We start from the raw sequence: 24,926 nt of genomic DNA, 5'->3' as shown, positions 1-24,926 counted from the left end.
TTCCAGTCCAGCTCTCTGCTGTGGCCCGGGAAGGCAGTGGAGGATGGCCCAAGTGCTTGGGCCCTGCACCCCATGGGAGACCAGGAGAAGCACCTGGCTCCTGCCTTTGGATCAGCGTGGTGCGTCGGCTGCAGCACGCTGGCCGCAGCGGCCATTGTGGGGTGAACCAACAGAAAAGGAAGACCTTTCTCTCTGTATCTCTCTCACTGTCCACTCTGCCTGTCAAAAAAAAAAAAAATTTATTTATTTGAAAGTGAAAGCTACACAGAGAGAGGGAGAGACAGAGATGGATCTTTCATCTGCCTGTTCCCTCCCCAGATGGCCACAATGTCCAGGGCTTGCCAGGCTGAAACCAGGAGCTTTATCCGGTTCAGGAGCTCAAACACCTGGGCCTGGTTTTCCCAGGCTACTAGCTGGGAGTTAGATTGGAAGTAGAGCAGCCAGGACACGAACCTATGCCCATATGGGATGCCAAGTTTGCAGGTGGCCTTACTTGCTAAGTCACAATGCTTGCCCCTGCTGTATTTTTTTTTTTTTATGGAAATGCTTTTTCGGATTAAAACAGTGCTCTTCTATTCCTAGTTTAATCAGAGTTTTTAAAAATTTTTTAAATTTTTATTTGTTTATTTAAAGATTTATTTATTTGAAAGGCAGAGTTGCAGAGAGAGAGGGAGAGACAGAGAGAGGTTGTCCATCTGCTGGTTTACTCCCCAAATGGCTGCAACGGCTGGCTGGAGCTGAGCCGATCCAAAGCCAGGAGTCAGGAGCTTATTCTGGGTCTCCCACCTGGCTGCAGGGGTCCAAGCACTTGAGCCATCCTCCCATGCTTTCACAGGCCATTAGTAGAGAGCTGGATTGGAAGAGGAATAGCTGGGAAACGAACCAGTGCCCATATGAGATGCAGATGCCACAGGTGGAGGCTTAACCTACTATACCATAGCACCAACCTGAGTTTTTTAATTTTAAATTGTTTGTTTATTTTCATCTATTTGAAAGAGAGTAAGAGGGGTAGGGGGAGAGAGATGTCTTTCATCTGCTGGTTCACTCCCCAAATGCTGGCAACATGAAGGTTAGGCCAGGCTGAAGCCGGGAGCCTGGAATTCCATCTTGGTCTTCTATATGGGTTTCAGGGGCCCAAGCACTTGAGTCATGACCTTCCGCCTCCTAGGATCATATTAGTTGGAAGCTGGATGGGAAACAGAGTAGCCCAGACTTGAACTAGTACAGAATTGTTTTTTTAATCATGAATGAGTATTGACCTTTATTTAAGACATTTTTGTTATTGAGATGATCATATGGTTTTTGACATTTGCATTTTAATATGATGAATTACATGAATATATTTTCAGATATTGAACAGTTAATGTATTAAATTTTTGGGACAAATCCAATTTGGTTATGAAATACAAATTACATGCTAAACTATGTTTCCAAATATTTAGCATTTTGCATTGCTTAATGATGGAGATTCTGACAGGTGTGACATTAGGTGGTTTTGCTGTTGGCAAATGTGATAAGGTGTACTTATACAAACTCAGAGAACCATGTTGTTGCATATGTAGTCAGTTGTTGATCAAAATGCCATATGTAACATGTTAACTGTGTTTGGGAGTTTTACATCACTGTTCAAAAATGAGATTGGTCTGTGATGTTTATTTCCTTTTTTTTTTCCCTAAAGAATTATTTATGTATTTGAAAGGCAGAGTTACAGAGAGGCAGAGGCAGAGAGAGAGAGAGGTAGAGAGAGAGGTAGGTCTTCCATCTGCTGATTCATTCCCCAACTGGCCACAATGGCTGTAGCTGCGCCGATCTGAAGGCAGGAGCCAGGGGCTTCTTCCTGGTCTCCCATACAGGTGCAGGGGCCCAAGGACTTGGGCCATTTTCTGCTTTCCCAGGCCTTAGAAGAGAGCTGGATGGAAAGTGGAGCAGTTGGGACTTGAACTGGCTCCCATATGGGATGCCGGCACTGCAGGCGGTGGCTTTACCTGCTATGCCATAGATTTAGATATAAACTCTATATCTTTTTTTTTTTAAAAGATTTATTTATTTATTTGAAAGGCAGAGTTACACAGAGAAAGAAGAGGCAGAGAGAGAGAGAGAAAGAGAGAGAGAGAGAGGTCTTCCATATGCTGGTTCACTCCCCAACTGGCTGCAATGGCCAGAGCTGCACCGATCCAAAGCCAGGAGCCAGGAGCTTCTTCTGCATCTCCCACGTGGGTGCATGGGTCCAAGGAGTTGGACCATCCTCTACTACTTTCCCAGGCCACAGCAGAGCTGGATTGGAAGTGGAGCAGCCAGGACTCAAACCAGCACCCATACTGGATGTGGTGTTGCAGGTTACCCACCAGCCCCTAAACTCTGTATCTTAAACTACTTGTCAGGCTGGTGTCATTGCTCACTTGGTTAATCCTCCACCTGTGGTGCGGCATCCCATATAGGCGCGAGGTTCTAGTCCTGGTTGCTCCTCTTCCAGTCTGGCTCTCTGCTGTGGCCCGGAAAGGCAGTGGAGGATGGCCCAAGTGCTTGGGCCCTGCACCCACATGGGAGACCAGGAGAAGTACCTGGCTCCTGCCATCGGATCAGCGCAGCGCCAGTTGTGGTGGCCATTTGGGGGGGGTGAACAAACGGAAGGAAGACCTTTCTCTCTGTCTCTCTCTCTCACTGTCTAACTCTGCCTGTCAAATAAATAAATAAATAAAACCACTTGCCAATAAAAGTTGACAGACACAATAGTAGTTTTTAAAGTAAAAATCTCCAGTATATTTCTCAAAAGCACATTAAATACTTTACTAAAACTTAAAGGAATAAAGAATTCCTGTCTTATACAAACTGTTCCAGAGAATAAATAACTGTTCCTTTCAAATAAATAAATAAATCTTTTTTTTAAAAAAAGATACAGGGCCGGTGCCGTGGCTCAATAGGCTAATCCTCTGCCTGTGGCGCCGGCATACCGGGTTCTAGTCCCGGTTGGGGCTCCGGATTCTGTCCCGGTTGCCCCTCTTCCAGGCCAGCTCTCTGCTGTGGCCAGGGAGTGCAGTGGAGGATGGCCCAAGTGCTTGGGCCCTGCACCCCATGGGAGACCAAGATAAGTACCTGGCTCCTGGTTTCAGATCAGCGGGGTATGCCGGCCGCGGCAGCCTTTGAGGGTGAACCAACGGCAAAGGAAGACCTTTCTCTCTGTCTCTCTCTCTCTCTCACTGTCCACTTTGCCTGTCAAAAAAAAAAAAAAAAAAAAGATACAGAGTTTAAATCTTAGTTTTACTCTTCTTTGGTGGTACTGTTCCTGATAATCTTCCTCAGATTGACCTCACATGACCTTTTGATACTGGCATATAGGAAAATAGGCTATATATTTTAGTTCTTCACATTCTATATCTATATAATTTTTTAAGAAACAGAACTTAAACATTGTTCTTCATTAAGTATAAATTTATTAGTTTTTTAATTCAATCATTTTTTAAGAAAGCATTTATTTAATAAATATAAATTTCATAGATACAGCGGTTCTTCTCCCCATACCCACCCTTCCACCCCTATACCCATCCCACCTTCTACTCCCTCTTCCATCCGATTTTTCATTAAGATTAATTTTTAATTATCTTTATATACAGAAGATCAACACTATAATAAGTAAAGATTTCAAGTTTGCATTTACATACACACAAAGTATAAAGTACTGTTTGAAGGCTAGTTATGGAATGTCTTTATTTCGCCTTCACAAATGAGAGCTTTAAAGGGTTTAATATTCTGGGATGACAGTTTTTTCTCTTAAGACTTGGACTATATCTTGCCTTTCCCTTCTAGCCTGTAGGGTTTCTGATGAGAAGTCCACTGTGACTCTGACTGGAGATTCTCTGAAAGTAATCTAGTGATTCTCTTGTGCAGATTTTAGAATCTTCTCTTTATGTTTCACTGTGGTGAATTTGATTACAATGTGTTGTGGTGAGGATCTTTCTGGTCATGTCTATTGGAAGTTCTGTGTGCTTTTGGTATTTGGATGTCCCTTTCTTTCTTCAAACCTGGGAAGTTTTCTGCTGATATTTCGCTAAAAAGGCCTTCTGATCCTTCTCTCCATGCCTTCAGGAACTCCTAGAACCCGTATTTTTTATTTTATAGTATCCTGTAGATTCCCAACAGTGTTTTTTAGTTTTCTAATGTCCTCTTCTTGTCTTTGGTTTGACTGTATACTTTCCTGTGCTTTGTCTTCTAAGTCCAATATTCTCTCTTCTGCATCACCGATTCTGTTTTTAAGGCTCTCCACTGCATTTTTTATTTGTTCTGTTGAATTCTTCATTTCATTTTGATTCCTCTTTAGATCTCAATTTCATGGGAGAAATTTTCTTTGATGTCCTGCATGAATTTCAGTAGTTTGTTTGCTTTTGATTACTTCTGTGTAATCTTATGATCAATTTTTGAGTTCCATTTCTTCTATCTCCTTGTCTTCACAATCTAGTATTGAAATGTCGTGTTCTTTTGGGGGCGTCATGTTGTCTTCCTTATTGTTTTTTTGATTGGTGCATTTGTTGTTCAGCATTTGTGGAGATAACCATTGGTTTCTTCTTCTTCTCCTGTCCCTCCCCTTCCCCTCCCCCTTCTCCTCCCCTCCCCTTCCTCCCCCCCTCCTCTCTTCTCCTTCCTCTCCTCCCTCTCCTTCCTCTCCTCCCTCTTCTTCCTCCTCCTCCACCTTCTCCTCTCCCCCTCCCCCCTTTTCTCTCCCCTTCTGCTCCTCCCCCTCCTCTTCCTTCCTTCTTCTTCCTCCTCTTCTTCTTCCTCTTTTTTTTTTTTTTTTTTTTGCTGTGGCAGCTTTTATTGTTGTACTATGACTGTAGATAAGTGGAATGTCTGCTTTCAGTGAATCTCTAAAGGCTTGTAGTGGGTGGGGACAGAGAGCTCTGTTCAGTTCTCCAGGGTTAAGGGCGTGCCCAAGGTGACACACCCAGGTTTGGTGTGGTAAATCTCTCTCTCTTTTAATCAGAAGGGAGGTATATTCTGCTCAGCTGAGCTCTCCTCAATGGAGACCAGAGCCTGAGCACTAGCCCCAGTGGGTATAATATTCATCTGCTCTGTCCTAAGGACGACACAAAGGATCTGCACAGTCCTCAGTGTGAGTTCAGATTCCCCAGCAATGCCACTCACCAGGTAACCAGGAACCCTGGAGCTTGTGGAGTCTCCCACTGAGACTGCTCAAAGTCCCAGCCACACCGTGAGTCGTCCCACACACTGTCCGTTTTTTTCATAGTCCTGGTTCAGAAGCTTCACACAGTCACAAGCTCTTAGCCTCCTGTTAGTTCTCTCTACCAGAGTCGGGAGTCTTAGCTCAGCTGTTGGCTGTGTGCAGACACGAGCTGGCGCAGATGTTACGTATGTCCAAAATGGCACCCTCTTTATTGGCTTGTTACACTATGCCTTTGTAAAGTGATCAGAGAGAGAGAAACATGTCCGTCTCATCCTTTTTCTTTCTTTTTTCTTTTTCCTTTTTTTCTCCTTTAGTTTGGCTGGTGCACTTTCCTCCACGTGGCTCCAAGTCTAGTTCCCTTTACGCTCTTCCTGCTGCTTTTTTGCCAGTGGCTTGGGCTGCTGCAGTCTGGTCTCACCTCACTTTCCAGCACTGGTTTGTAGGCTCTCCACTGTTGGAGTCCCGAGCTGTGGGGGCCCACACCCTCCACGTAGGTCCACTGTGTCCCTCTAATTTCAGTAGAGCTTCCTCTGCCATTTTTTCCCTATTCCTTCCCTGAGACTACAGCATCCCCACTTTTTAAAAACTATATTCTTCTGGGCTAGAGCAGCAAACTCCTTCCCTACTCTGCCATCTTGGAACCAAGATAGTTATTTCAATCAATCTAAAATTCACTTATGGGAATTTGTTATATCTTCTGTTAATTTGCTGTGACTTTATATTTCATTGCTGAGATTTTCTTTTTTTTCTTTTTCATTTGTTTATTGAAACATTTCATGATGGCTCCCCAAATCCTTGTTTGATAATTGTAATACCTGTGTCACATTAGTATTCTTGCCTGTCAGTTGTCTTTTCTCGTTTTCCTTGAGATGTTCCTGATTCTTGTTATGGTAAGAGATTTTAAAATTAAAATTGAACATTTTAAGTATGTTAGGAGATTCTGAATGTTGCTGCCAGTTTGGGATTGAAGTTCAGGTTCTCCCCTTGGCCTTTGGTGGCACTCAGCTGGGGGATGATCTCCATGTTACTGTTGGAGTTAAAAGTGGGAAGTGTCAGACAGGGAGAGGGCAAAGGGCCTCACCTATAATGTAGATGGCTTTTATCAATCCAGTTGGGAAAGTAAGCCTTGTAATGTAAAGGCATTTGCTCTGGTTCCAGGCCAGAGCAAATGGCCAGGTAACCAATTTATCTTAACCATGTATCAGTGATCAGTTTCAAGAGTATGGAAAAAATAAATAATTCCCTTGACAGGTCCTAATATAAAATTCTTCTTTTGGTCTGTGAAAAATCTCTTGTTGTTTTACATATATAAACCCCCAGTATGTAGTAGAATTCTGTCCCTCCTGGTTAGGAGTTCCTGTCTTCATGCTCTTTCAGTAAACATTGCTAAAATCGCCTTCTTGGCTACTCGTTCAGTGGCCTTATATAACTTCGTTGTCAAAAACAAGTTCGGGGTCAGCATTGTGATATATTGGGTTAAGCCACTTCCTGTGATGCCAGCATCCCATATGGGCACTGGTTCGAGTTGCGGCTGCTCTACTTCTGATCCAGCTCCCTACTAATGTGCTTGAGATGGTCCCTGGGCCTCTGCACCAGGTGGGAGACTCACAGGAGGCTCCTGGCTCCTAGCTTCAGCCTAGCCCAGGCCTGCCTGTTGCAGTCATTTGGGGAGTGAACCAATGGATGGAAGATCTCTTTCTCTCTCTCTTTCAAATAAAATAAATAAATATTTAAAATAAAAAAAAAAACTAACAAAATAAGTACCTCAGGTTCACAATAGTTGCAACATTACTGCTGAGTTGGAGGGAAAGTCAGGATCTCTGTAATATGCTGCGATGTGCTGGAGACAGCTGGGATGACATATGAATTATTATTCTACACTAAATGTTCTTACATACATTCTTAGATACTTCATGATTTTCAATAAGGACTGTTTGGACTAGTGTCTAGTATGTACAAAAGATTTTATATATAAGCTCTCTCTTTGTTCTCTTGCATGGATTCAGTTGCTTCCTAAATAATAATTGAAAGAAGTATTCTTTATTTCTAAGGCAACATAGATTTACTATTGTCTGGGATGACAGTGCTTTTATTTACCTTTTTGGGAGGAATAATACTTTGTTGTCATTTAAATTTTTAAGTATCGTAGTTTCATTAACTTTTTTTAAAGGTGATGGTTTTTCTTTTACTTTTGGTTAAATGTATTGTCCTCATATTCTTGATAAACCTGAATGATGTCATGAATTGCAGCATCTTTTCACTGTCTTAATGTTAGTCTTGTCAGTTTAATTCTAAATTCATGCATAATTAAGTGTAATTTTGCACAGTGAATGGAATCTGTGTCATGTACTAGCATACTGTATGAGGATTTTTTGAGGTCTGCCGCTGGCCATCTTATGCATCAGATATTCTGTGTAGTGTCTGTCAGTATGCTAGTTGAATGACATCTGGTCAGTTTTCAGAGATAAATTTTATTTATTTCTGCAGATTGCCTCAGTCAGTTATGGCCCACCAGACTTTTAGCCCAGTCTCAGCCCAGGGCCCCAGATGTACTCGCCACTTCTGATACTAGACTGTCTCTAGGCCCAGAGTCCAGCATTTCACACCACCTCTGCTTTCTTCAGTCCTGTAGATTTATGCCTCCTTTTCTAAGTTGAAAGTTTCAGTGTGATTTTTGCACTTGTGTCCTTTTCTTTTCACCTTTCACCCTGTTGCTTTAAGATGCCTTTCTCAGAAACAGGCTTACAATTCGCGTTTACAGCTTTGTTGTTATTCTTCCTCTGTAATAAATCAGGAATTTCAGGCAATCTACTTTTAAAGATAATGTATATATTTATGGATTTGTTTTGGAATAATTTTAAGGCAGTTTTACAGCAAACTTAGTTTCTTATTTGAGGAAGTTATGTAGCCTGACGTACCTTGAGAACTTTTCACTTGTAAATAATGCTCTGAGGATAAATGAATTTAAGAGGTAACAGAGTAATGCTATGGCTTACCAACAAAACAGTAACTTTTAATTTTCTTCTTTCTTCTTCTTTTCATAGTTTAAAAGCCACACTTAGTAGAGGAAAGCACAAATCATCTGCAGTTCCTTTCTTCTTTTAAAGATTTATTTATTTATTCCAAAGACAGAGTTACAGAGAAGAAGATACAGAGAGAGAAAGAGATCTTCCATCCTGTTCCATCCAAATGGCTGCAATGGCTGGGGTTGGTCAGGCCAAAGCTAGGAGCTTGAAACTCCATCCAGGTCTCCTATGTGTGTGGCAGGGGTCCAAGCACTTGGGCCATCTTCTGCTACCTTCCCAGGTGTATTAGCAAGAAGCTAGATTGGAAATGGAACACTCCAACTGGCACTGCAGGCACTGGTGGCATTGCAGGCAGTAGCTTAACCTGCTGTGCCACAACACCTGCTCCTAGAGTATTAACTTAAATATTTCTCTAATGCCTTGCTGATAGTAGCCTGCTTAGGTGCAGATCTTGACTCTGTCTCTTCGACTGGGTGAATTTGCTTGTTTAAGCCTCTGCTTCTGTAAAATGTAGATAATAGTACTTATCTTCCCTTAAGCTGTCGTTAAGGTTAAGTGAGGGGCTGGTGCTGTGGCGTAGCAGGTAAAGCCAACGCCTGCTGGCATCCCATATGGGCGCCGATTCGAGTCTTGGCTGCTCCACTTCCAATCCAACTCTGCTGTGGACTAGGAAAGCAGTGGAGGGTGGCCTAACCCCTTGGGCCCCTGCACCTGTGTGAGAGATCTGGAAGAAGCTCCTGGCTCCTGGCTTTGGATCAGTGCAGTTCTGGCCGTTGCAGCCAGTTGGGGAGTGCACCAGTGGATGGAAGACCTCTCTCTCTCTCTCTCTCTCTGCCTCTCCTCTCTCTGTGTAACTCTGACTTTCAAATAAACAAATAAATCTTTAAAAAAAAAGGTTAAGTGAAATAGTGTACAAAAAGAAACACTTAGCAGACTGTTTCGAAATACAGCGGGTCTTCAGAAAGTTCATGGATTATGCAGGGATTTCAAAAATTATGAGCATCAAAATAAACTTATCTTTTATTTCCATTTTCTCTGAGTTTTTGAAATACCTTCATATAAACTATTATTTGTTGACATGTGTGCCTGTCACCAGTAAAAGATTTATGATACCAAACCTTAAAGAGTCTATAGTCTAGTTGGTAGATTGATCGTAAGCACGAATAATTCACCATGAAAAAATGCCTTTCTGGTAATATAGAAGGGCCACTGGAAGCATCCTAAACTTAGCCTAAACTGCCAGGTTGTCAAGGAATGCTTCAAGGGGAAGGGGATGTCACGACCTGGTGATGAATCATGAGTGTGTGGGAGCTCCGAGTGTGACCAGGGTTGGAATCTAAGTGAAAAATTGAGTCTTTGTGAAGCCTACCATATTTCATTAGATGCTAAATTTTGTAGTCAGGTTTTGTGTGGTTATTTACAATTAAGCATATTCCCAAATATTTAAGGTGGTGTTTAAAAAAGCTATTTACATTTGAAGTTGTTTTATTGTATGGTTGTTTGATTACTATACCTTAATTTTTACAGCAAACATTAATCAGTAATCTAGGTTTTCCATTTACACAGCTTTTTTTTTGTTTTGTTCTCTCTGTACCAACTAAAATTATACTTTAAAGCTGTTTATATAGTTTTGTTAAAATGACTTAAGAGCATATAGACATTATTTTTTATTTTACTCTCCTCTTCTGTGGTATCCTCTTCCACACTGTATATTCAAGATTAGAACTTATTCATATATAATCCATAGGCATTTCATTATTATCCTAAGAGATTTTTCCAGATGAAACCGAGAGATTAGTAATATAGGTTTTGTCAACATTAAAAACACACCAGCTAAATTCCTTTGTACCATACTAAAAACAATGCTGGCACCTAATAACTTATTTTTGTATTATTTTATGTGCTCAGTGACAGTATCTTTTCTGTGACTACCCTTGACTCCTGATAAAGCCCTGACATTGAAAATTTACTTGTACATACTTAAGAATTATATTATCTTTTCTTGATCATTCAAATAAATGTGAATAGTGATGGAAATCTTTGTGTTTTCTTTCTTTCTTTCTTTTTTTCTTTCTTTCTTTCTTTTTAAGGTATTGCCATCAGGGAGTCAGCAAAGGTAGTCGACCAAGCCCAAAGGAGAGTGTTGAGGGGAGTTGATGACCTTGATTTTTTCATAGGGGATGAAGCCATTGATAAACCTACATATGCTACCAAGGTAAACTTCTGACAGGAATTTCCTCTTAATGTAGAGCCAGAAACAGAGCAGTGGAATGAAAAATGCAAAATGATACATTATCTGGAAAGGAACTCCCATCTACTGGTCCACTTCCCAAATGCCCACAATGGCTGGGGTGGGGCCAGAGCCAGAGCCAGGAGCTAAAACACAATACAGGTCTCCTTTGTAGATGGCAGGAACTCAATTATTTGGCCATCACCTGCTGCTTCCCAAGGTCTGCATTAGCAAAAAGCTGAAGTCAGGTGCTAGAGCTGGGAATTGGACCCAGGTCACTCTGAGGTGGAACTTGGGTATCTTAACCACTAGGCTAAATTCCCATTTCCTGGGATGTATTCTTTATGATGATGATTGAAAAGGTATGATGGTGGTGGTTTTAGAGTAGGGATATGAGGCAGACATTTGGCCTAGCGGCTAAAAGGTCTGTGTTCCATATCAGAGTGCCTGAGTTTGTTTATAGGCTGTAGCTCTTGACTCCAGCTTTCTGCCAGTGCAGATTCCAAGAGGCAGCAGGTAATGAATGGTTCTAGTAATTGGGTCTCTTGCCACCTCTGTGGGAGACCTAGATTGAGTTCCTGGCTATAGGCTTTGTCCTGAACCAGTCTTAGCTGTTGGGTGCATTTGGAGAGTGAACCAGCAGGTGGAAGCTCTGTCTGTCTCTGCCTCTGTTTCTCTTCCTTTTGAATAAAATAAATAGTCAAGGGGTATTTTTGAGTGAAGGATCAAGTGAATTAGCAAAACCTTGGAATGCAGAATTGATTCAGCAAACACACACTGTGTTACCATGAAAGCAAGATCTGCTCCTAGGGAAAATTACAGGTTGACTAATTAGCCTGTCAGATGTAGAAAACTGCAGATGGATTAATTTAAAAGAAACACATTATTTAAGAAGACGTTTTCTTTAAAACAAAACAAAATAAAAAGCTCCACATCCAGTTGTTTGGTATATGAGCTACACTTTTCTATCTGTCCCTCATTGTTAAGGTGATTCTTTGTACTTAGAAATGAGTAGAATAGAATGTAAGCAGTGAGATGACTTAGTCTTTCTTTTAAAATACCTGTTGTTTCTTTACATGACTCCACATTAATTGCACTGGGAGATACTTATTCTTTAACAACACTGTCTCTTCTGTATTAATGTTGTTAAGCTGTTCTTGTTGTCATGAAGTAAAGCTTGACACGTTTTGGTTTCTCTTGCTTCAGTGGCCTATACGACATGGAATCATTGAAGACTGGGATCTTATGGAAAGGTTCATGGAACAGGTAGTTTTTAAGTATCTTCGAGCTGAACCGGAAGACCATTATTTTTTAATGGTGAGTAATTGGAATTTATATCCCTGTAAATTCCAAATTGCTTAGATTTTAAACTCAGTGTATTCTTTCCTAGATAGTTTTTAATTCCTTCTAAAGATATTTGCAGGGGCAAGTGTTTGGTACAGAGGTTAAGATATCACTCAAAACTCCACACGCCATATTGGAGTGCCTGGATCCAGCTCCTATTCTGCGTCTGAATCCAGCTTCCTGCTGTGTGTACCTGGAAGGCAGCATGTATTTGCTCAAGTACGTTGGTCCCTGCTGTCCATGTGGGAGACCTGGATTGAGTTCCTGGCTCTCTGCTTGGGCCTTGCCCAGCCTTGGCTGTCAGGGGCATTTGGAGAGTGAACCAGTGGATGGAGGATCTTTCTCTGTCTCTTTCCCTCTCTGCCTTTCAAATAAATAAAATAAATAAAAATAAAGATACCTGCATGAATCAGGATGCTGTTTTGCAAGTAACAGAAAACTCAATAAAAACATCCAGAGCCAAAATGGACTTATTATCTTAACAAAACAGGAAGGCCAGCGATAGGTGATTCTAACACTGGTTATTTTAGCAGCTTAGTGATGGAATTGAAAATGCAGCCTAGTGTTTGAACTTGACCTTTTCTCTTGGTTTCTATCCTGCCCCAGAATAGCTGCCAAAGGTCCTACATGAGGGAAGGTTTTCCTCGCACATCACTTTTTAAGGTTTTAGAAGTCCTTTCTCCAGAACCTTTCCAGCAGATTCACCCCAGTTGCCCAGGCTTAACCTGGTCACTGGCAAGAGGAATGCAATTACCTTGACTGGTTTAGACATCTGGAGTCCGTCCCGGGGCTGTGATGGTGACTGTGATCACCTGGACTCTGCGAGGAGGATCAGTACCTACACGGGCCTGCACAGGCAAGCATGAGGGAAGCAGGAATAGATTTGGGCAAGAAACCAACTGTGTACTTAGATATCTTTGAAGTCACCAAATGTCTGTGCGTATTGTGATTTACTGTAGCAGAGCAAACTGAGTCAAGATGTCCTCCCCCGCCCCAGGGTTTAAAGTTTCTGTAAAATAAAACCGAACTGAGTTATGGTCCCTGATTATGGTACTTAATTGAGCTTATTCAAACAAAATAAAACATTACAGAGAAATAGGAAGACATGTCTCTTGGTTATAGGATCTGTTCTGATTTTCTACTCAGCATTATGTGTTTCCTTCCATAAAATGTTCTCCTTAAGCTAAAATTAATTGTATATATGAAATGCTTTATAGAGAGCAATTTCATGTAACAAAAGCTGCATGTTAAAGCCTACGTAGTTTAGCTTTAGATTTTTTCCCATTATCAAATGGTCCCAGATCCACTCACTTAATTCTAATGGTAGAATATGTAGTGGTATTTAGGATTACCTGGTTTAAAAAATACGTTAAGTGCAAGACTAATAGTCAGTGGAATTTATATATTTAACATCTATTAGAATAAGCCCTTGCAAGTGTTCTGATCTCTTTTTTCCTGGTTACATTTTCACAGTTGGAATGGCCACGTATGGCTTTTATAGGCCACTCTATGTATTTTCTCGCTTGTACATCTAGAATGGTTTATGTAAAACAAATGGAGCCAAAAAACTGACAATGTGTATGAGTAGCTTTTTCTTTATAGCCAAAACAGATCAGATTCCCACCTGTCATATCTGGCATTTTTCCCTCTGTAGCGTATCACATAACTACCTGTTGGACAGGATTTTAGGACCAGGCACAATGCCCAGCTGCTTCCTCCTGTCTGCCTCAGCTTACTGTGCCAGCAGTTCTTCTTGCTCCCCTTAGAGGGACACCTGATCTTTAGGCCTGTGGAACAGATGCAGGACACACAGTCCACAGAACATTTTTACTAAGAGAATTTTCTTTCTTAAAAAACGTAACTGACAAATAGAAGCTAGTAAAAACACAGCCACTTTCCAGGACAGAATTGGAGGTGTTCATTGTAAAAGTGAAGAAGTCTGTTGGCTGAAAATGGGTGCCTTCAATTTTTACAAATAATCAAGTTTATTATTAAAAAAATGAGAAAACTTTGTATTACATGTGTTTTGTATTCTGTAAGTCAGTTCTTTGCATGATGTGTTGAAGAAGTGATAGAATGGTAGATTTCCTCAGGATGATGTCCATCCTTGTCAGTTTCTAGAGTAGTTAAGAGAATTATGGCCAGGCTGTTGAAGTGAGTAGAAGATGCTTACTGAGCTGCAGCATCAGGTGAGGCCTCCAGGTTTAAGTCTAAGAGGCCCATGCTGAGGGTCCTTGGGGAGCTCACCCAGTTGTCCTTCCTGACTGCTGAGTGCAAACTGACAGTGAGCTCATTAGCACCTGAGATTTTCAAGAGGCTCAGAGACTCAAGGAATGGCAAATGGAGTCATACTCTTTTCAATATTGAATTGCCCAGAGTTCACAATGGACTGATATATTTTAAAGAGTTGTAAGGGTTGGTGCTGTGGCATATCAGGTAAAGCCACCGCCTGCAGTGCCGGCATCCCATATGAACATCGGTTTGAGACCTGTCTGCTCCACTTCCTATCCAGCTCTCTGCTATGGCCTGGGAAAGCAGTAGAAGATGGCCTAAGTGTTTGGGACCCTGCCCTACATGGGAGACCTGGAAAAAGCTCCAGACTCCTGGCTTCGGATGGGTGCAGCTCCGGCCATTGTGGCCATTTGGGGAGTGAACCAGTGGATGGAAGACCTTTCTCTTTCTCTCTCTTTCTCTCTCTGTCTCTGTCTTCCTCTCTACCTATGCCTCTATAACTTCACCTTTCAAATAAATAAATTAATTAAAAAAAAAGGTGTAGTACTCCAGAGTTAGAAATTGAGTTAGAGCTCTTGAGGAGACCCTCCCCCCCCCGTCACACACACACACTCTCTCTCTCCCTCTGCCTCTGTAACTCCACCTTTCAAATAAATAAATAAATCTTTTAAAAAAAATGTTGTAGTACTCCAGAGTTAGAACTTTTGAGGAGATTTTTCAGGCTTTCTGATTGTTAATCGTACAAGAACCATCAAGCAGCCCTTGCCAGTGACTGGCAGAGAGCAAAAGAGTGATAACTTGAGGAACCGGCTAGTATAACTGGAGGCCGAGAGAGAGGTGGGGAAAGCAATAGGTATCATTGCAAGTTTGTATTTTAGAGACTGGAGAGGGGGCGTGGCTGATCCTCATAGTCTTCATAAAAAATCCAGGGAGAGAGGATGAGTACCTGAATGAAAGGAGGAGTAGATGCAGGGCAGTTAACAGCTTTTGTAGAGTTCTGAAAATGGTGTCAGGTGAACATTACAGTCAAAACCATCATGGGATTCTCTCAGGAAGGGTCCTTGTAAGCGACTAAGATAACAACTCTTAGTGATTGTGAGAAAAATAATTCCCCTTCAGCAGAGGGGGATTTTTGTCTATACCAGCTGTGGCAGGTGGGTTTTACTTGGGGGTAAAACAGTGTCTTAGGAAGAGCACACATTGATTAGAATTACTTTTGTCCAGCAGTATGTTCACACCTTGAGAATGTGTGGAAATTGAGATGAACTGAGAAATCAGAGTCAGCCTCAAGTAGAATACGGACAGGCTTATTTTTTACTATTCAGTTAGTTATTTCTTCTGCTCTCATGGTTGACCTTATCATTCTTGGGTGCTCACAAAGCTTGTCTCTTACCATTCTTTGAAGTATATACAGTTGGCTGGGTAAGTTCTATAATACGTAGTAGAGATATACAGGAGATAGAATTCATCAACCTTGGTGATTAGAACTGGTAGCAGGTAGACGAGGAAGCCAGGAAGATTCAGTGTTAGCTTGAGGAGTGGGTTGGTAGTAATTTCCTTGGCTGAGCTCTGAGACATTAAAAAAATCTCACTGGAGGGAGGATAAAGGAGAGTTTAGTTTTGTATCTGCCGTGGTCTAGAGGTTACTGGGCTAAACAGGTAAAGAGGCCTCAACAGAAGCAGCTCAAAGTCACAGATGTTGGTTTGGAGTCAGTAGCATTTACATGTTGATGATTGGTTGAGAGAACTCTGATCACCAAAAATCCTTCGTATTTTAGAGAGTCTGCAATTATCCTGAAATCCCCGTGTGAAGTTCAGGTTATGGCTCTGAAGGAACGTTTGTTTCAAGAATCAGTGAAGTAAAAAATGGAGGGGTGGGCCTTGTGTGTCAGGTTAAGGCACCACTTGGGATGCCCACATCCCATTACCAGAGTGCCTGGCTTTGAGTCCCGCCTCTGTTTCCAAGCCAGCTTCCTGGTAAGGTGCACCATGGGAAGCAACAGGTGATGGCTGAAGTACTTGAGTCCCTGCTACCCATATGAAAGACCAAGATTGAGTTTCCAGCTTCCTGACTTCAGCTTGGCCCAGTCTGGCTGTTGTGGGCATTTGGGGTAGTGAACCAACAGATGGAAGATCTCTCACTTTGTCTTTGTTGGTCAGTCTGTCTCATGCCTTTCACATGAATAAAAATAAATCTCTAGAAATTTGATAGCTGTTTATTAGCAGTAATGTATGTATGAATCACAATATAGGATTGTGTCTTGACCTGCTAAGTTACTCAGAATGGTTTGGACCTGTCTTGTCCAACTCAGTAGTTACTAACCAGCAAACCAGCATTGAGGCCAGTTGCCTTGGATTTGCTAGTTAATTACCACTGGATTTCCAGGTTTTAGTTTGTTGTCATCTCCTCTCCTGTTCTTGCTTCTTTGAGCATTTATATGTTATTTAAAAAGTTTGAAGCATTCTTAAGGCCATATTCTCATAGATCTGAGAACCATAATCATAAACCATTAAAATTTATGTAGGGCCGGCGCCGTGGCTCACTAGGCTAATCTTCTGCCTGCGGCGCTGGCACACCGGGTTCTAGTCTCAGGGCGCCAGATTCTGTCTTGGTTGCCCCTCTTCCTGTCCAGCTCTCTGCTGTGGCCCGGGAGTGCAGTGGAGGATGGCCCAAGTGCTTGGGCCCTACACCTGCATGGGAGACCAGGAGAAGCACCTGGCTCCGGCCATCGGATCAGCGTAGTGCACCGGCCGCAGTGCGCTGCTCGTGGCGGCCATTGGGGAGTGAACCAATGGAAAAGGAAGACCTTTCTCTCTGTCTCTGTCTCTCTCTCTCACTGTCCACTCTGCCTGTCAAAAAAAAAAAAAAAAAAAAGATTTACGTAGTTAGTTAGTTAATTTGAAAAACAGAGCAACTCAGGGAGACAGAGACAGAGATCTTCCAAATGTTCCCAACAGCCAAAGCTGGGCCAGGCTAAAACCAGGAGCCAGGGATTCCATCCAGATGTCCCACATGGGTGGCAGGGGCCCAAGCACTTGGGTTGCCTTCTGCTGCCTTCCCAGACACATTAGCTGAATCGGAAGCAGAGGAAACAGCACTATGATCCAGGATACCAGAGTCACCAGCTTAACCCACTATGCCATAACAGGCCCCAACCCATTTCTTCTATGCCTATTACTATAGACGTGGTAATTATTCCTTAGGAGATAAATTTTTTAAAATGTTCCCAAACCACTTTTTAAAACAAGATCTAAATTGGAGGGACAGTGTTGTGACACAGTGCGTAAAGCCACCACCTGCAAAGCTGGCATTCTGTATGGATGTCAGTGCAAGCCCCGGCTGCTCCGCTTACCATCTAGCTTCCTGCTAATGTGCCTGACAAGGCAGCAAAAAAAAACAACCCAAGTCCTTGGGCTTCTGCATCCACACGGGAGACATGGGTAGAGTTCCATGCTCCTGGTTTCAGTCTGGCCCAGCTCCAGACATTGTAGCCATTTGGGGAGTGAACCAACTGATAGATGGGAGATCTCTCTCTTTCTCCCTCTCTCCCTCACCCCCCCCCCAACTCTGCCATTCAAATAAATAAACCTTTATTTATCTAAATTGAGGATATGTAAATTGAGGTTTTGCTTTTTAATATATATATTGAAGCGTGATTAGACTATTACATGAATACAAGCTATATAAGCTTTTTTTCACAATAGTAAAATTATCGCTTAGTATTGATTCAAAAATGAATAATGAATGAGCCAATCCATATTTCTGTATAAAGAAAGCAAATTGAGTACATGTACCTGAAATTACTCCCCCTTCATATCGCTATTATTGCAGTAAATAAACCTTTTTTTTTTTTTTTTTATATAAATGCTTAGGGTATGCATTGGCTTGGTGGTTAAATTTCTACTCAGGACACCCACATCTCATATCAGATGTGGGTGATCAGATATGGGTTACTCATTTACTCATATAATCTGATTATATTATAAATGTTTCCTTAAATGGAAGTACATAGATTTTAATCATTCAAAGATTGTGTTTGGCTGCAAGTAATAGGTATAAAAAACAGTAGTTTAAACGAGTTAGGGGTTTTATTTTTCTTAAATAAATGTAGTTTGACAACTCCCTGGTATCAGTAGGGATCTCTCTAGTGTCTTTAGTGCATGACTTCCATTCTAAGGAATGCCTCATGATCACTGGTTGCTTACTGCAGCTCCAGTCGTTACCTCAGTGTTCCAGGAATGAAGAGATATTAAGGGTAGGAGGGAATCTGGTACTAGAGTCTACCTTCAACTTTGTAAGGGGTTTTCAGAGAAGCTTTTATATCGTGATGGCCAGAACTTACTCACATGGTCATCTCTATCCACAGGGAAGTCTGGGAAGTGGTTTTAGTCTGGGCCTGTTGCGATTTCCTCTAATAGATGAGTAGTGTGTCAGTAAAGAACTCACAAGGTCAGTGACTAGAAGTCAGGTGCCTGCCATAACGATGTGACTCACCTGTCTGAGGGACAGTGGCAAAACGAGAATTCAGCTGCTTGCACGGCTCTGGCTGGATTCTGCCTCCTGGGAACATGTCCTCCACAGTAGGAAGCCAGCAGGCCAGGGAGAAGCTGTGGCAAAATGGGCTACGTTTCCTCCTGCTCTGTGTTGCCTGTGGGCCCCTGCTGACTTCTCTGTCTGCAGATGAGTAAATCAGGCGTTCTGTTAGGAGTTTGTGTGGTCTTGTCTCAGACCACCACTCAGAGTGTAACCCCTCATGGAAAGATTTCTCCTCTTTATAGTAGAACTGGGAGTAGGATATAGGAAATTTGGACTCTTTCACTGAACCTTTCATAATGTTGCCATGTCAGCATAGTTATTGTTAACATTTAGCATGCTTTCATTTACTCTTTGCACCTCTGTTTGTTATACTCAGTCCTGTATTCTCTAGTTTTGCTAGTCCTCCTATTAACAGATTTGTAATCTATCCAGTAGGTATTTCCTGTCTGTTTAGCACTTCTTCTTATTTACTTCTGCTTTAAATTTCTTATATTTAAAAAAAATATTTATTTTATTTGAAAGGCAGAATAAGAGAGAGAGGGAGAAACACAGAGGTCTTCCATCTGCTGGTTCACTCCCCAAATGGCTGCAGAAGCCAGGGCTGGGCCAGGTTGAAGCCAGGAGCCAGGAGCTCCATCTGTATCTCTCACATGAGTGGCAGGGACCCAAGTACTTGGGGCATCTTTCACTGCTTTCCCAGGTGCATTATCAGGGAGCTGGATTGGAAATGGAAAAGCTGAGACTCAAACTGGTACTTGTGGGATGCCGGCGCTTTAGGTGTCAGCTTAGCTGGCTGCGCTACAATACAACCCCAGATTTCTTGGTTCTATAAGAAACAATGTAAATTTGTTATGGGTTTCTTTTTTATGTATTTGGAGCATTTCTTATTTAAAAAGAACTACCTGTGTTTAATTTTGGAGTATAGAAATGTTAATAATTTTATGAGTCTAACTATAGCATGCTATTTCACACTGCCATCAGTTATACACAAGAGGGCCACTTTTTTATACTTTTGTGAGCATTAATATCATTAAAACTTTAAAAAGCTTTTCGTTTATTTAACTTTTATGAGGTAGAGAGAGATCTTTCATCTGTTGGTTTATGCCCCAAATGCCTGCAACATCTGGGACTTGGCAGTCTGAAGCCAGGAGGCTAGAACTCATTTTGTGTCTCCCACTTGGGTGGCAGGCACCCACGTACTGAACCATCACCTGCTGCCTCTCAGAATGCACACTAGCAGGAAGCCGGAATTGGAAGCAGAGCTGAGACAGGAACCCAGGGACTCACATATAGGATGTGGGCATCCCAAGTGTTATCTTAACTGCCGTGTCAAATATTTGCCCTGGTCTAATTTCCGTCTTTAATGACTGATATTTTTCACATTTATTAGTTGTCTTTCCTCTTGTGAGTTGCCTATTCATGTTCTCTTTCATGTATCAGTTTTATATTGATTTTTTATTACTATTATTTCTGTCAACTTTTTTTTTGATTTACAGTTTTTTACTGTAAAATGGATGTAGCATAAAATTTATCATTTTAATCATTTTTGAATGTATAGTGGCAGCAAGTAGAGGGATCTTAACAAAGTTCATGGAAAATGCATATTATGAAAAAATATACCTAGATTTCAAGTTTTTTGAGCCATTTAATTCTATTTTCCATGAATTTTTTGAGGTACCCTTGTACAATCACATTGTTGTACAACCATGTTTCCAGAACTTTCTCATCTTCCCAATTGATAAGTCTGTCCACATTAAAAACCACCTTGCTGTTTCTCCCTCTTTTTTTTTTTTTTTTAAAGACTTATTTGTTTGAAAGAGCTACAGAGAGGGAGAGACAGGTCTTCCATCCACTGGTTCACTCCACAAATGGCTGCAACAGCTGAGGCTTGGCCAGGCTGGAGCCAAGAGCCTGGAACTCCATCTGGGTCTCCCATGTGGGTGGCAGGGACCCAAACACTTAGGCCATTTTCTACTGCTTTTCTTGGCTTTTTAGCAGGAGCTAGTTTAGAAGTGGAGCAGCAGGGGCTTGAACTGGTGATTAAATGGGATGCCAGTGTTGCATGTGGTGGTTTTACCTACTATACCACAGCACCAGCCCTGTTTCCCCCTCTTGGTTGCTGGCAACCACCCTTCTACTTTCTGTCTGTATGAATTTTACTACTGCTTGGTACTTTATGTAAGTACAGTCATACAGTTATTTGTCTTTTTGTGATTGGCTTATTTGACTTATCGATGTATTCAGGATTCATCCATTTTGTAGTATGTTTCAGAATTTCCTTCCTTTAGCCTTAATAGCCGAATCTGGGCCGGGCTGAAGCCAGGAGCCTAGAACTCTATCTGGGTCTCTCAGATGGGTGACGGAGACTCAAGTACTTGAATCATCACCTGCTGCCTCCCAGGGTCTGCGTTATAGGAAGCTGGAGTCAGGAGCTGGAGCTAGGTGTTAGACCCAGGTTTTACTCCAACGTGGGATGTGTGTCTTACTTTGAAAGTTTTTTGTTTAGATTGTGGTTGCAATTCCCCACGTAATATAAAATCTAGTCTCAGCCATTTTTAAGTGTTCAGTTCAGTAGTGTTAACTGTACTCACATTATTTTGTAATAGAGCTTCCATCTTGCAACTCCATACCCACTGAAGAGCAACTCTGGTTTCCCCATCCCCCCACATAACTTGTGTTTTAAAAAGTTTTCTTTGTTTTCACTTTAAAAAAAAAAAGATTTATTTTATTTGGAAGGCAGATTTACAGAGAGAAAGGGAGTTCTTTACAAATTTTTGATACAAAGGCTATTTAAGAATGTAATGGGAATGAGATACCTTTCTCTTTTAACAGTTCATCATAGAGATTGTTTCTTGTTATATATATGGAACTCATCCCTTTTAATTACTGCAAAGTGTTAATATTTAATGGATGTAGCATAATTTAGTTATTCAGCGATTGACATTTAGATTATTCACGAATTTCCAGTACTTACAAATAATGTAGATTTTTGATCTTTCTGGACTGGTTTGTTTTAGATGGATCTTTAGGCTGTTAATGCAATTTGATTTTATTTGGTCTTAACTCAGAGACATTTTCTCTTAGTAGGTGAGTTTCTCATTTATATTTGCCAGTCATTTTAGTAATGATAACTCACTTCATTGGACCATATCCACACCCAGGTATTGCTCTGAGCACATTCCTTAGATGTCCTTTAGTCTTTGCAACTCTGTGAGCTAGGTGCTGGTTACCACCATTTAACCAGTGAGGAAACACTGAGGAAGACGAGATGACTTTCCAGACCTAGTAGCATGGGAGGCTGGGATTTGACTTAAGAGCACTTCCAGACTGGAATGGCATGCTGCTGTATGACACACGTGTTTAGTCTTAATACAGTTATTTTATTCTTTCTATTTTTAGTGGGTTTATTTATACACCAGTTTTTTTTTTAAACTCAAGACTTTTTTTTCCTCTTGGTTTCTTATTAGATATGTGTTCTATCTAACAATTTGAAGGTTTTTTCCTTGGGTATTTTATATAATTTTATTTATTTACCCTGTATTTGTTTGGGGGTGATTTCCTATTTTGATCATTGACCATGTTCATGTTTTCAAATATTTTGTTTTAAAAAAAGTTTTATTTATTTATTTGAAAGAGAGAGAGAGATATACCTTTCATCCACTGGTTCACTCCCAAAATGGCCACAACAGCCAAGTCTGGGCCAGCCAAAGCAAGCAGCTGGGAACTTCATCCAGGTCTCCCATGTGGGTGGCTGAGGCTCAAATCCTTGGGCCATCTTCCACTGCCTTTCTAGGTGAATTAACAGGAAGCTGGATCAGAAACAGAGCAGCTGTGACTTCAGCAGGCACTCAGATAGGGGATGCCGGTGTCACAAGTGGCAGCTAAGCTTACTGTGCAACGACACTGGTCTCTTCATTTTCAAATATTCTTACTTCCTTTTCCTTTTCTCAATCATTTGCTTTTGACTGATAACTAATAAATAAGCTTATTCTGATTTAACAGGTATAACTTTATGTATATTAATCTCTCTGCTACTTTGTTTTACTTTGTATCTTTTGATTTCAAATTAAGAGATTGTGCCTATGCTGTCTCATTTGTGTATACACCTCTCAACTCTGTGGTATTTCTTTTGTGTAATTTGTAACATTTACATTTCCTTCTGTAATTTACTATAAAAGAAAATTTTTTAGTCCTACATCTTAAATGTATTCTTTTTTTTATTGTAAAACTTCATTTTTTTTCTGTATTATTATTGTTTGGATAAAGTTTATCTTTTAATAATTAATTCATGAAGGGCTGTTGGCAGCCAAAATTTCCTAAGTATTCTTTTTGTAAAGATGAGATGAGTCTGAAAGTCAGAGTTACAGAGAGAGAGGGAGAGATAGATCTTTCATCAGCTTGTTCACTCCCCAAATGGCTGTAATGGCCAGGACTGGGCCTTGCCAAAGCCAGGAGCTTCATCCAGTCTCCCACATAAGTGGCAGAGACCCAAACACTTGGGCCATCTTCTGCTGCTTTCCCTAGGCCATTAGCAGGGAGTGGGATCGGAATTGGAACAGCCAGGACACAAACTAGCATCTGTATTGTATGCTGGTATTGCAGGTGGTAGCTTTACCTGCCATGCCTCAATGCCACCCCTTACCTTTAATAAAATATTTATTTATTTGAAAGGCAGAGTTACAGAGAGTGGGAGAGACAGAGAAAAAGAGAGATCTTCCATCTGCTGGGTCATTCTACAAATGGCCACAACTGCTAGGCGAGAATGAAGCCAGGAGCCAGGAACTCCATCTGGGTCTCTCATGTGACTGACAGGGACTCAAGTACTTGAACCATCTTCTGCTGCTTTCTCAGCACATTAGCAGGCAATTGCATCAGAAGTGGAGCATAGGGGACAGGCGCCATGGCGCACTGTGTTAATCCTCCGCCTGCGGCGCCAGCATCCCATATGGGCTCCAGGTTCCAGTCCTGGTTGCTCCTCTTCCAGTCCAGCTCTTTGCTATGGCCTGGGAAAGCAGTAGAAGATGGCCAAGTCCTTGGGCCCCTGAACCCGTGTGGGAGACCAGGAAGAAGCACCTAACTCCTGGCTTCGGATCAGCGCAGCTCCGGCTGTTGTGGCCATTTGGGGGGTGAACCAACGGAAGGAAGACCTTTCTCTCTGTCTCTCTCTCTCTCACTGTCTGTAACTCTGTCAAATAATAGATAAAATCTTAAAAAAAAATATAAAAGAAGTGGAGCATCAGGGACTTGAACTGGTGTACCTATGGGATGCCAGTGTTACAGCAGAGGCTTGAACCTGCTGTGCCCCAGTGCTGGGCCCTTCTAAGTTCTTACATGTTCTAAGATACTTGGTTTTTGCAGCATAGTTGATTGATAGCCCAACCAGGTGTGGCATTATTGGATTTTTTTTTTTGCTGTGAAGACTCTGCAGGAATGGCCCCCTGAGTCCCAGTGTGGAAGACCAAGGCTGGCTGTCCCGTTACCACCTTAAGTGTGTGTTACTCTGCTGTGCTGTCATCACAAAATAACACAGGCTGAGTGACTTGAGCATCGGAAATTTACTTTCCTGTGATTCTGGAGACTAAAAATCTGAGAACAAAGTGCTGTTAGAATTGGTTCCTGGTTGAGGACCCTTTTTCTGGCTTGTAAATGACCAGCTTCTTGTGTTTTCACATGGCCTTTCTCTGTGCTGACATAGGTGGAGAGAGAGCCCTGTGGTGGCACTTCCTTTTTTTTTTTTTTTTTTAAGGCTACCACTTCTATTGGATTAGACCTCCATCCATATGACCTCATTTAACCTTAACTGTGACCCTAAAGGCTTTGCTCCAAATATAGTCACATTGAATTTAAGGCTTCAATATGTGGATTTTTTTTGGGGGAAGGGGACAGGATTCAATCTGTAATGAAAGAAAATATGGACTCTTTTTTTAAATTTTTTTGTCAAAAGGCCCAGAAAATTATTTATTTTTGCAGCTTTAAGTATGAAGTGTAGCTCTATATGTGCTGACATGGAAAAATATTCACAGCACATTGCTAAATGATACAAAGTAGATTTTTTTCTTTTTAATCTTTCTGTTATCCTGCCATTTCCTCCTATTTGATAATGGTTATTGTTTTAAAATACATATTGAATTCTTGGAAATATCTTTGGATGATGTTCTTCAGCTTTGTTTTTAATATATTTCTAGGCATGTATTTTTTATCTGCCATTAGTTTGTCCTATTACTTTTCTTTCCCCTCTTTTTCCTTCTTTTCATTAAAAAAAAAAAGATTTATTTGTTTATTTGAGAAACAGAGTGACGGAGAGGTAGAGAGAGACACAGAAAGGAAGAAATCTTCCATCTGTTGGGTCACTCCCCAAATGGCCACAAGTGGCTGAAGCCA

General features: G+C 41.4%; 1 protein-coding gene across 6 annotated transcripts in view; it reads left to right on the top strand.

Moving 5' to 3' along the window:
- The window catches only part of ACTR3B (actin related protein 3B), a 119,922-nt gene that overhangs the window by 45,739 nt on the left and 49,257 nt on the right, over positions 1–24,926 (top strand). For 4 of the 6 annotated variants that reach the window (XR_011390302.1, XM_051857097.2, XM_008263927.4 and 1 more), the window contains 2 exons: positions 10,293–10,417; positions 11,639–11,749. Coding sequence is in view for 5 of the 6 variants with exons in the window: in XM_008263927.4 (XP_008262149.1) it covers positions 10,293–10,417; positions 11,639–11,749 (236 nt within the window). In the remaining variant the exon portion in view is untranslated. The remainder of the gene's footprint in view (positions 1–10,292; positions 10,418–11,638; positions 11,750–24,926) is intronic. The other 2 variants (XM_008263930.4, XM_008263929.4) reach the window with 1 other exon arrangement.

This window comes from Oryctolagus cuniculus, chromosome 7, assembly GCF_964237555.1.
Source record: "Oryctolagus cuniculus chromosome 7, mOryCun1.1, whole genome shotgun sequence".
Lineage (NCBI taxonomy): Eukaryota > Metazoa > Chordata > Mammalia > Lagomorpha > Leporidae > Oryctolagus > Oryctolagus cuniculus.
This window is presented reverse-complemented; position numbering and strand designations above follow the sequence as displayed.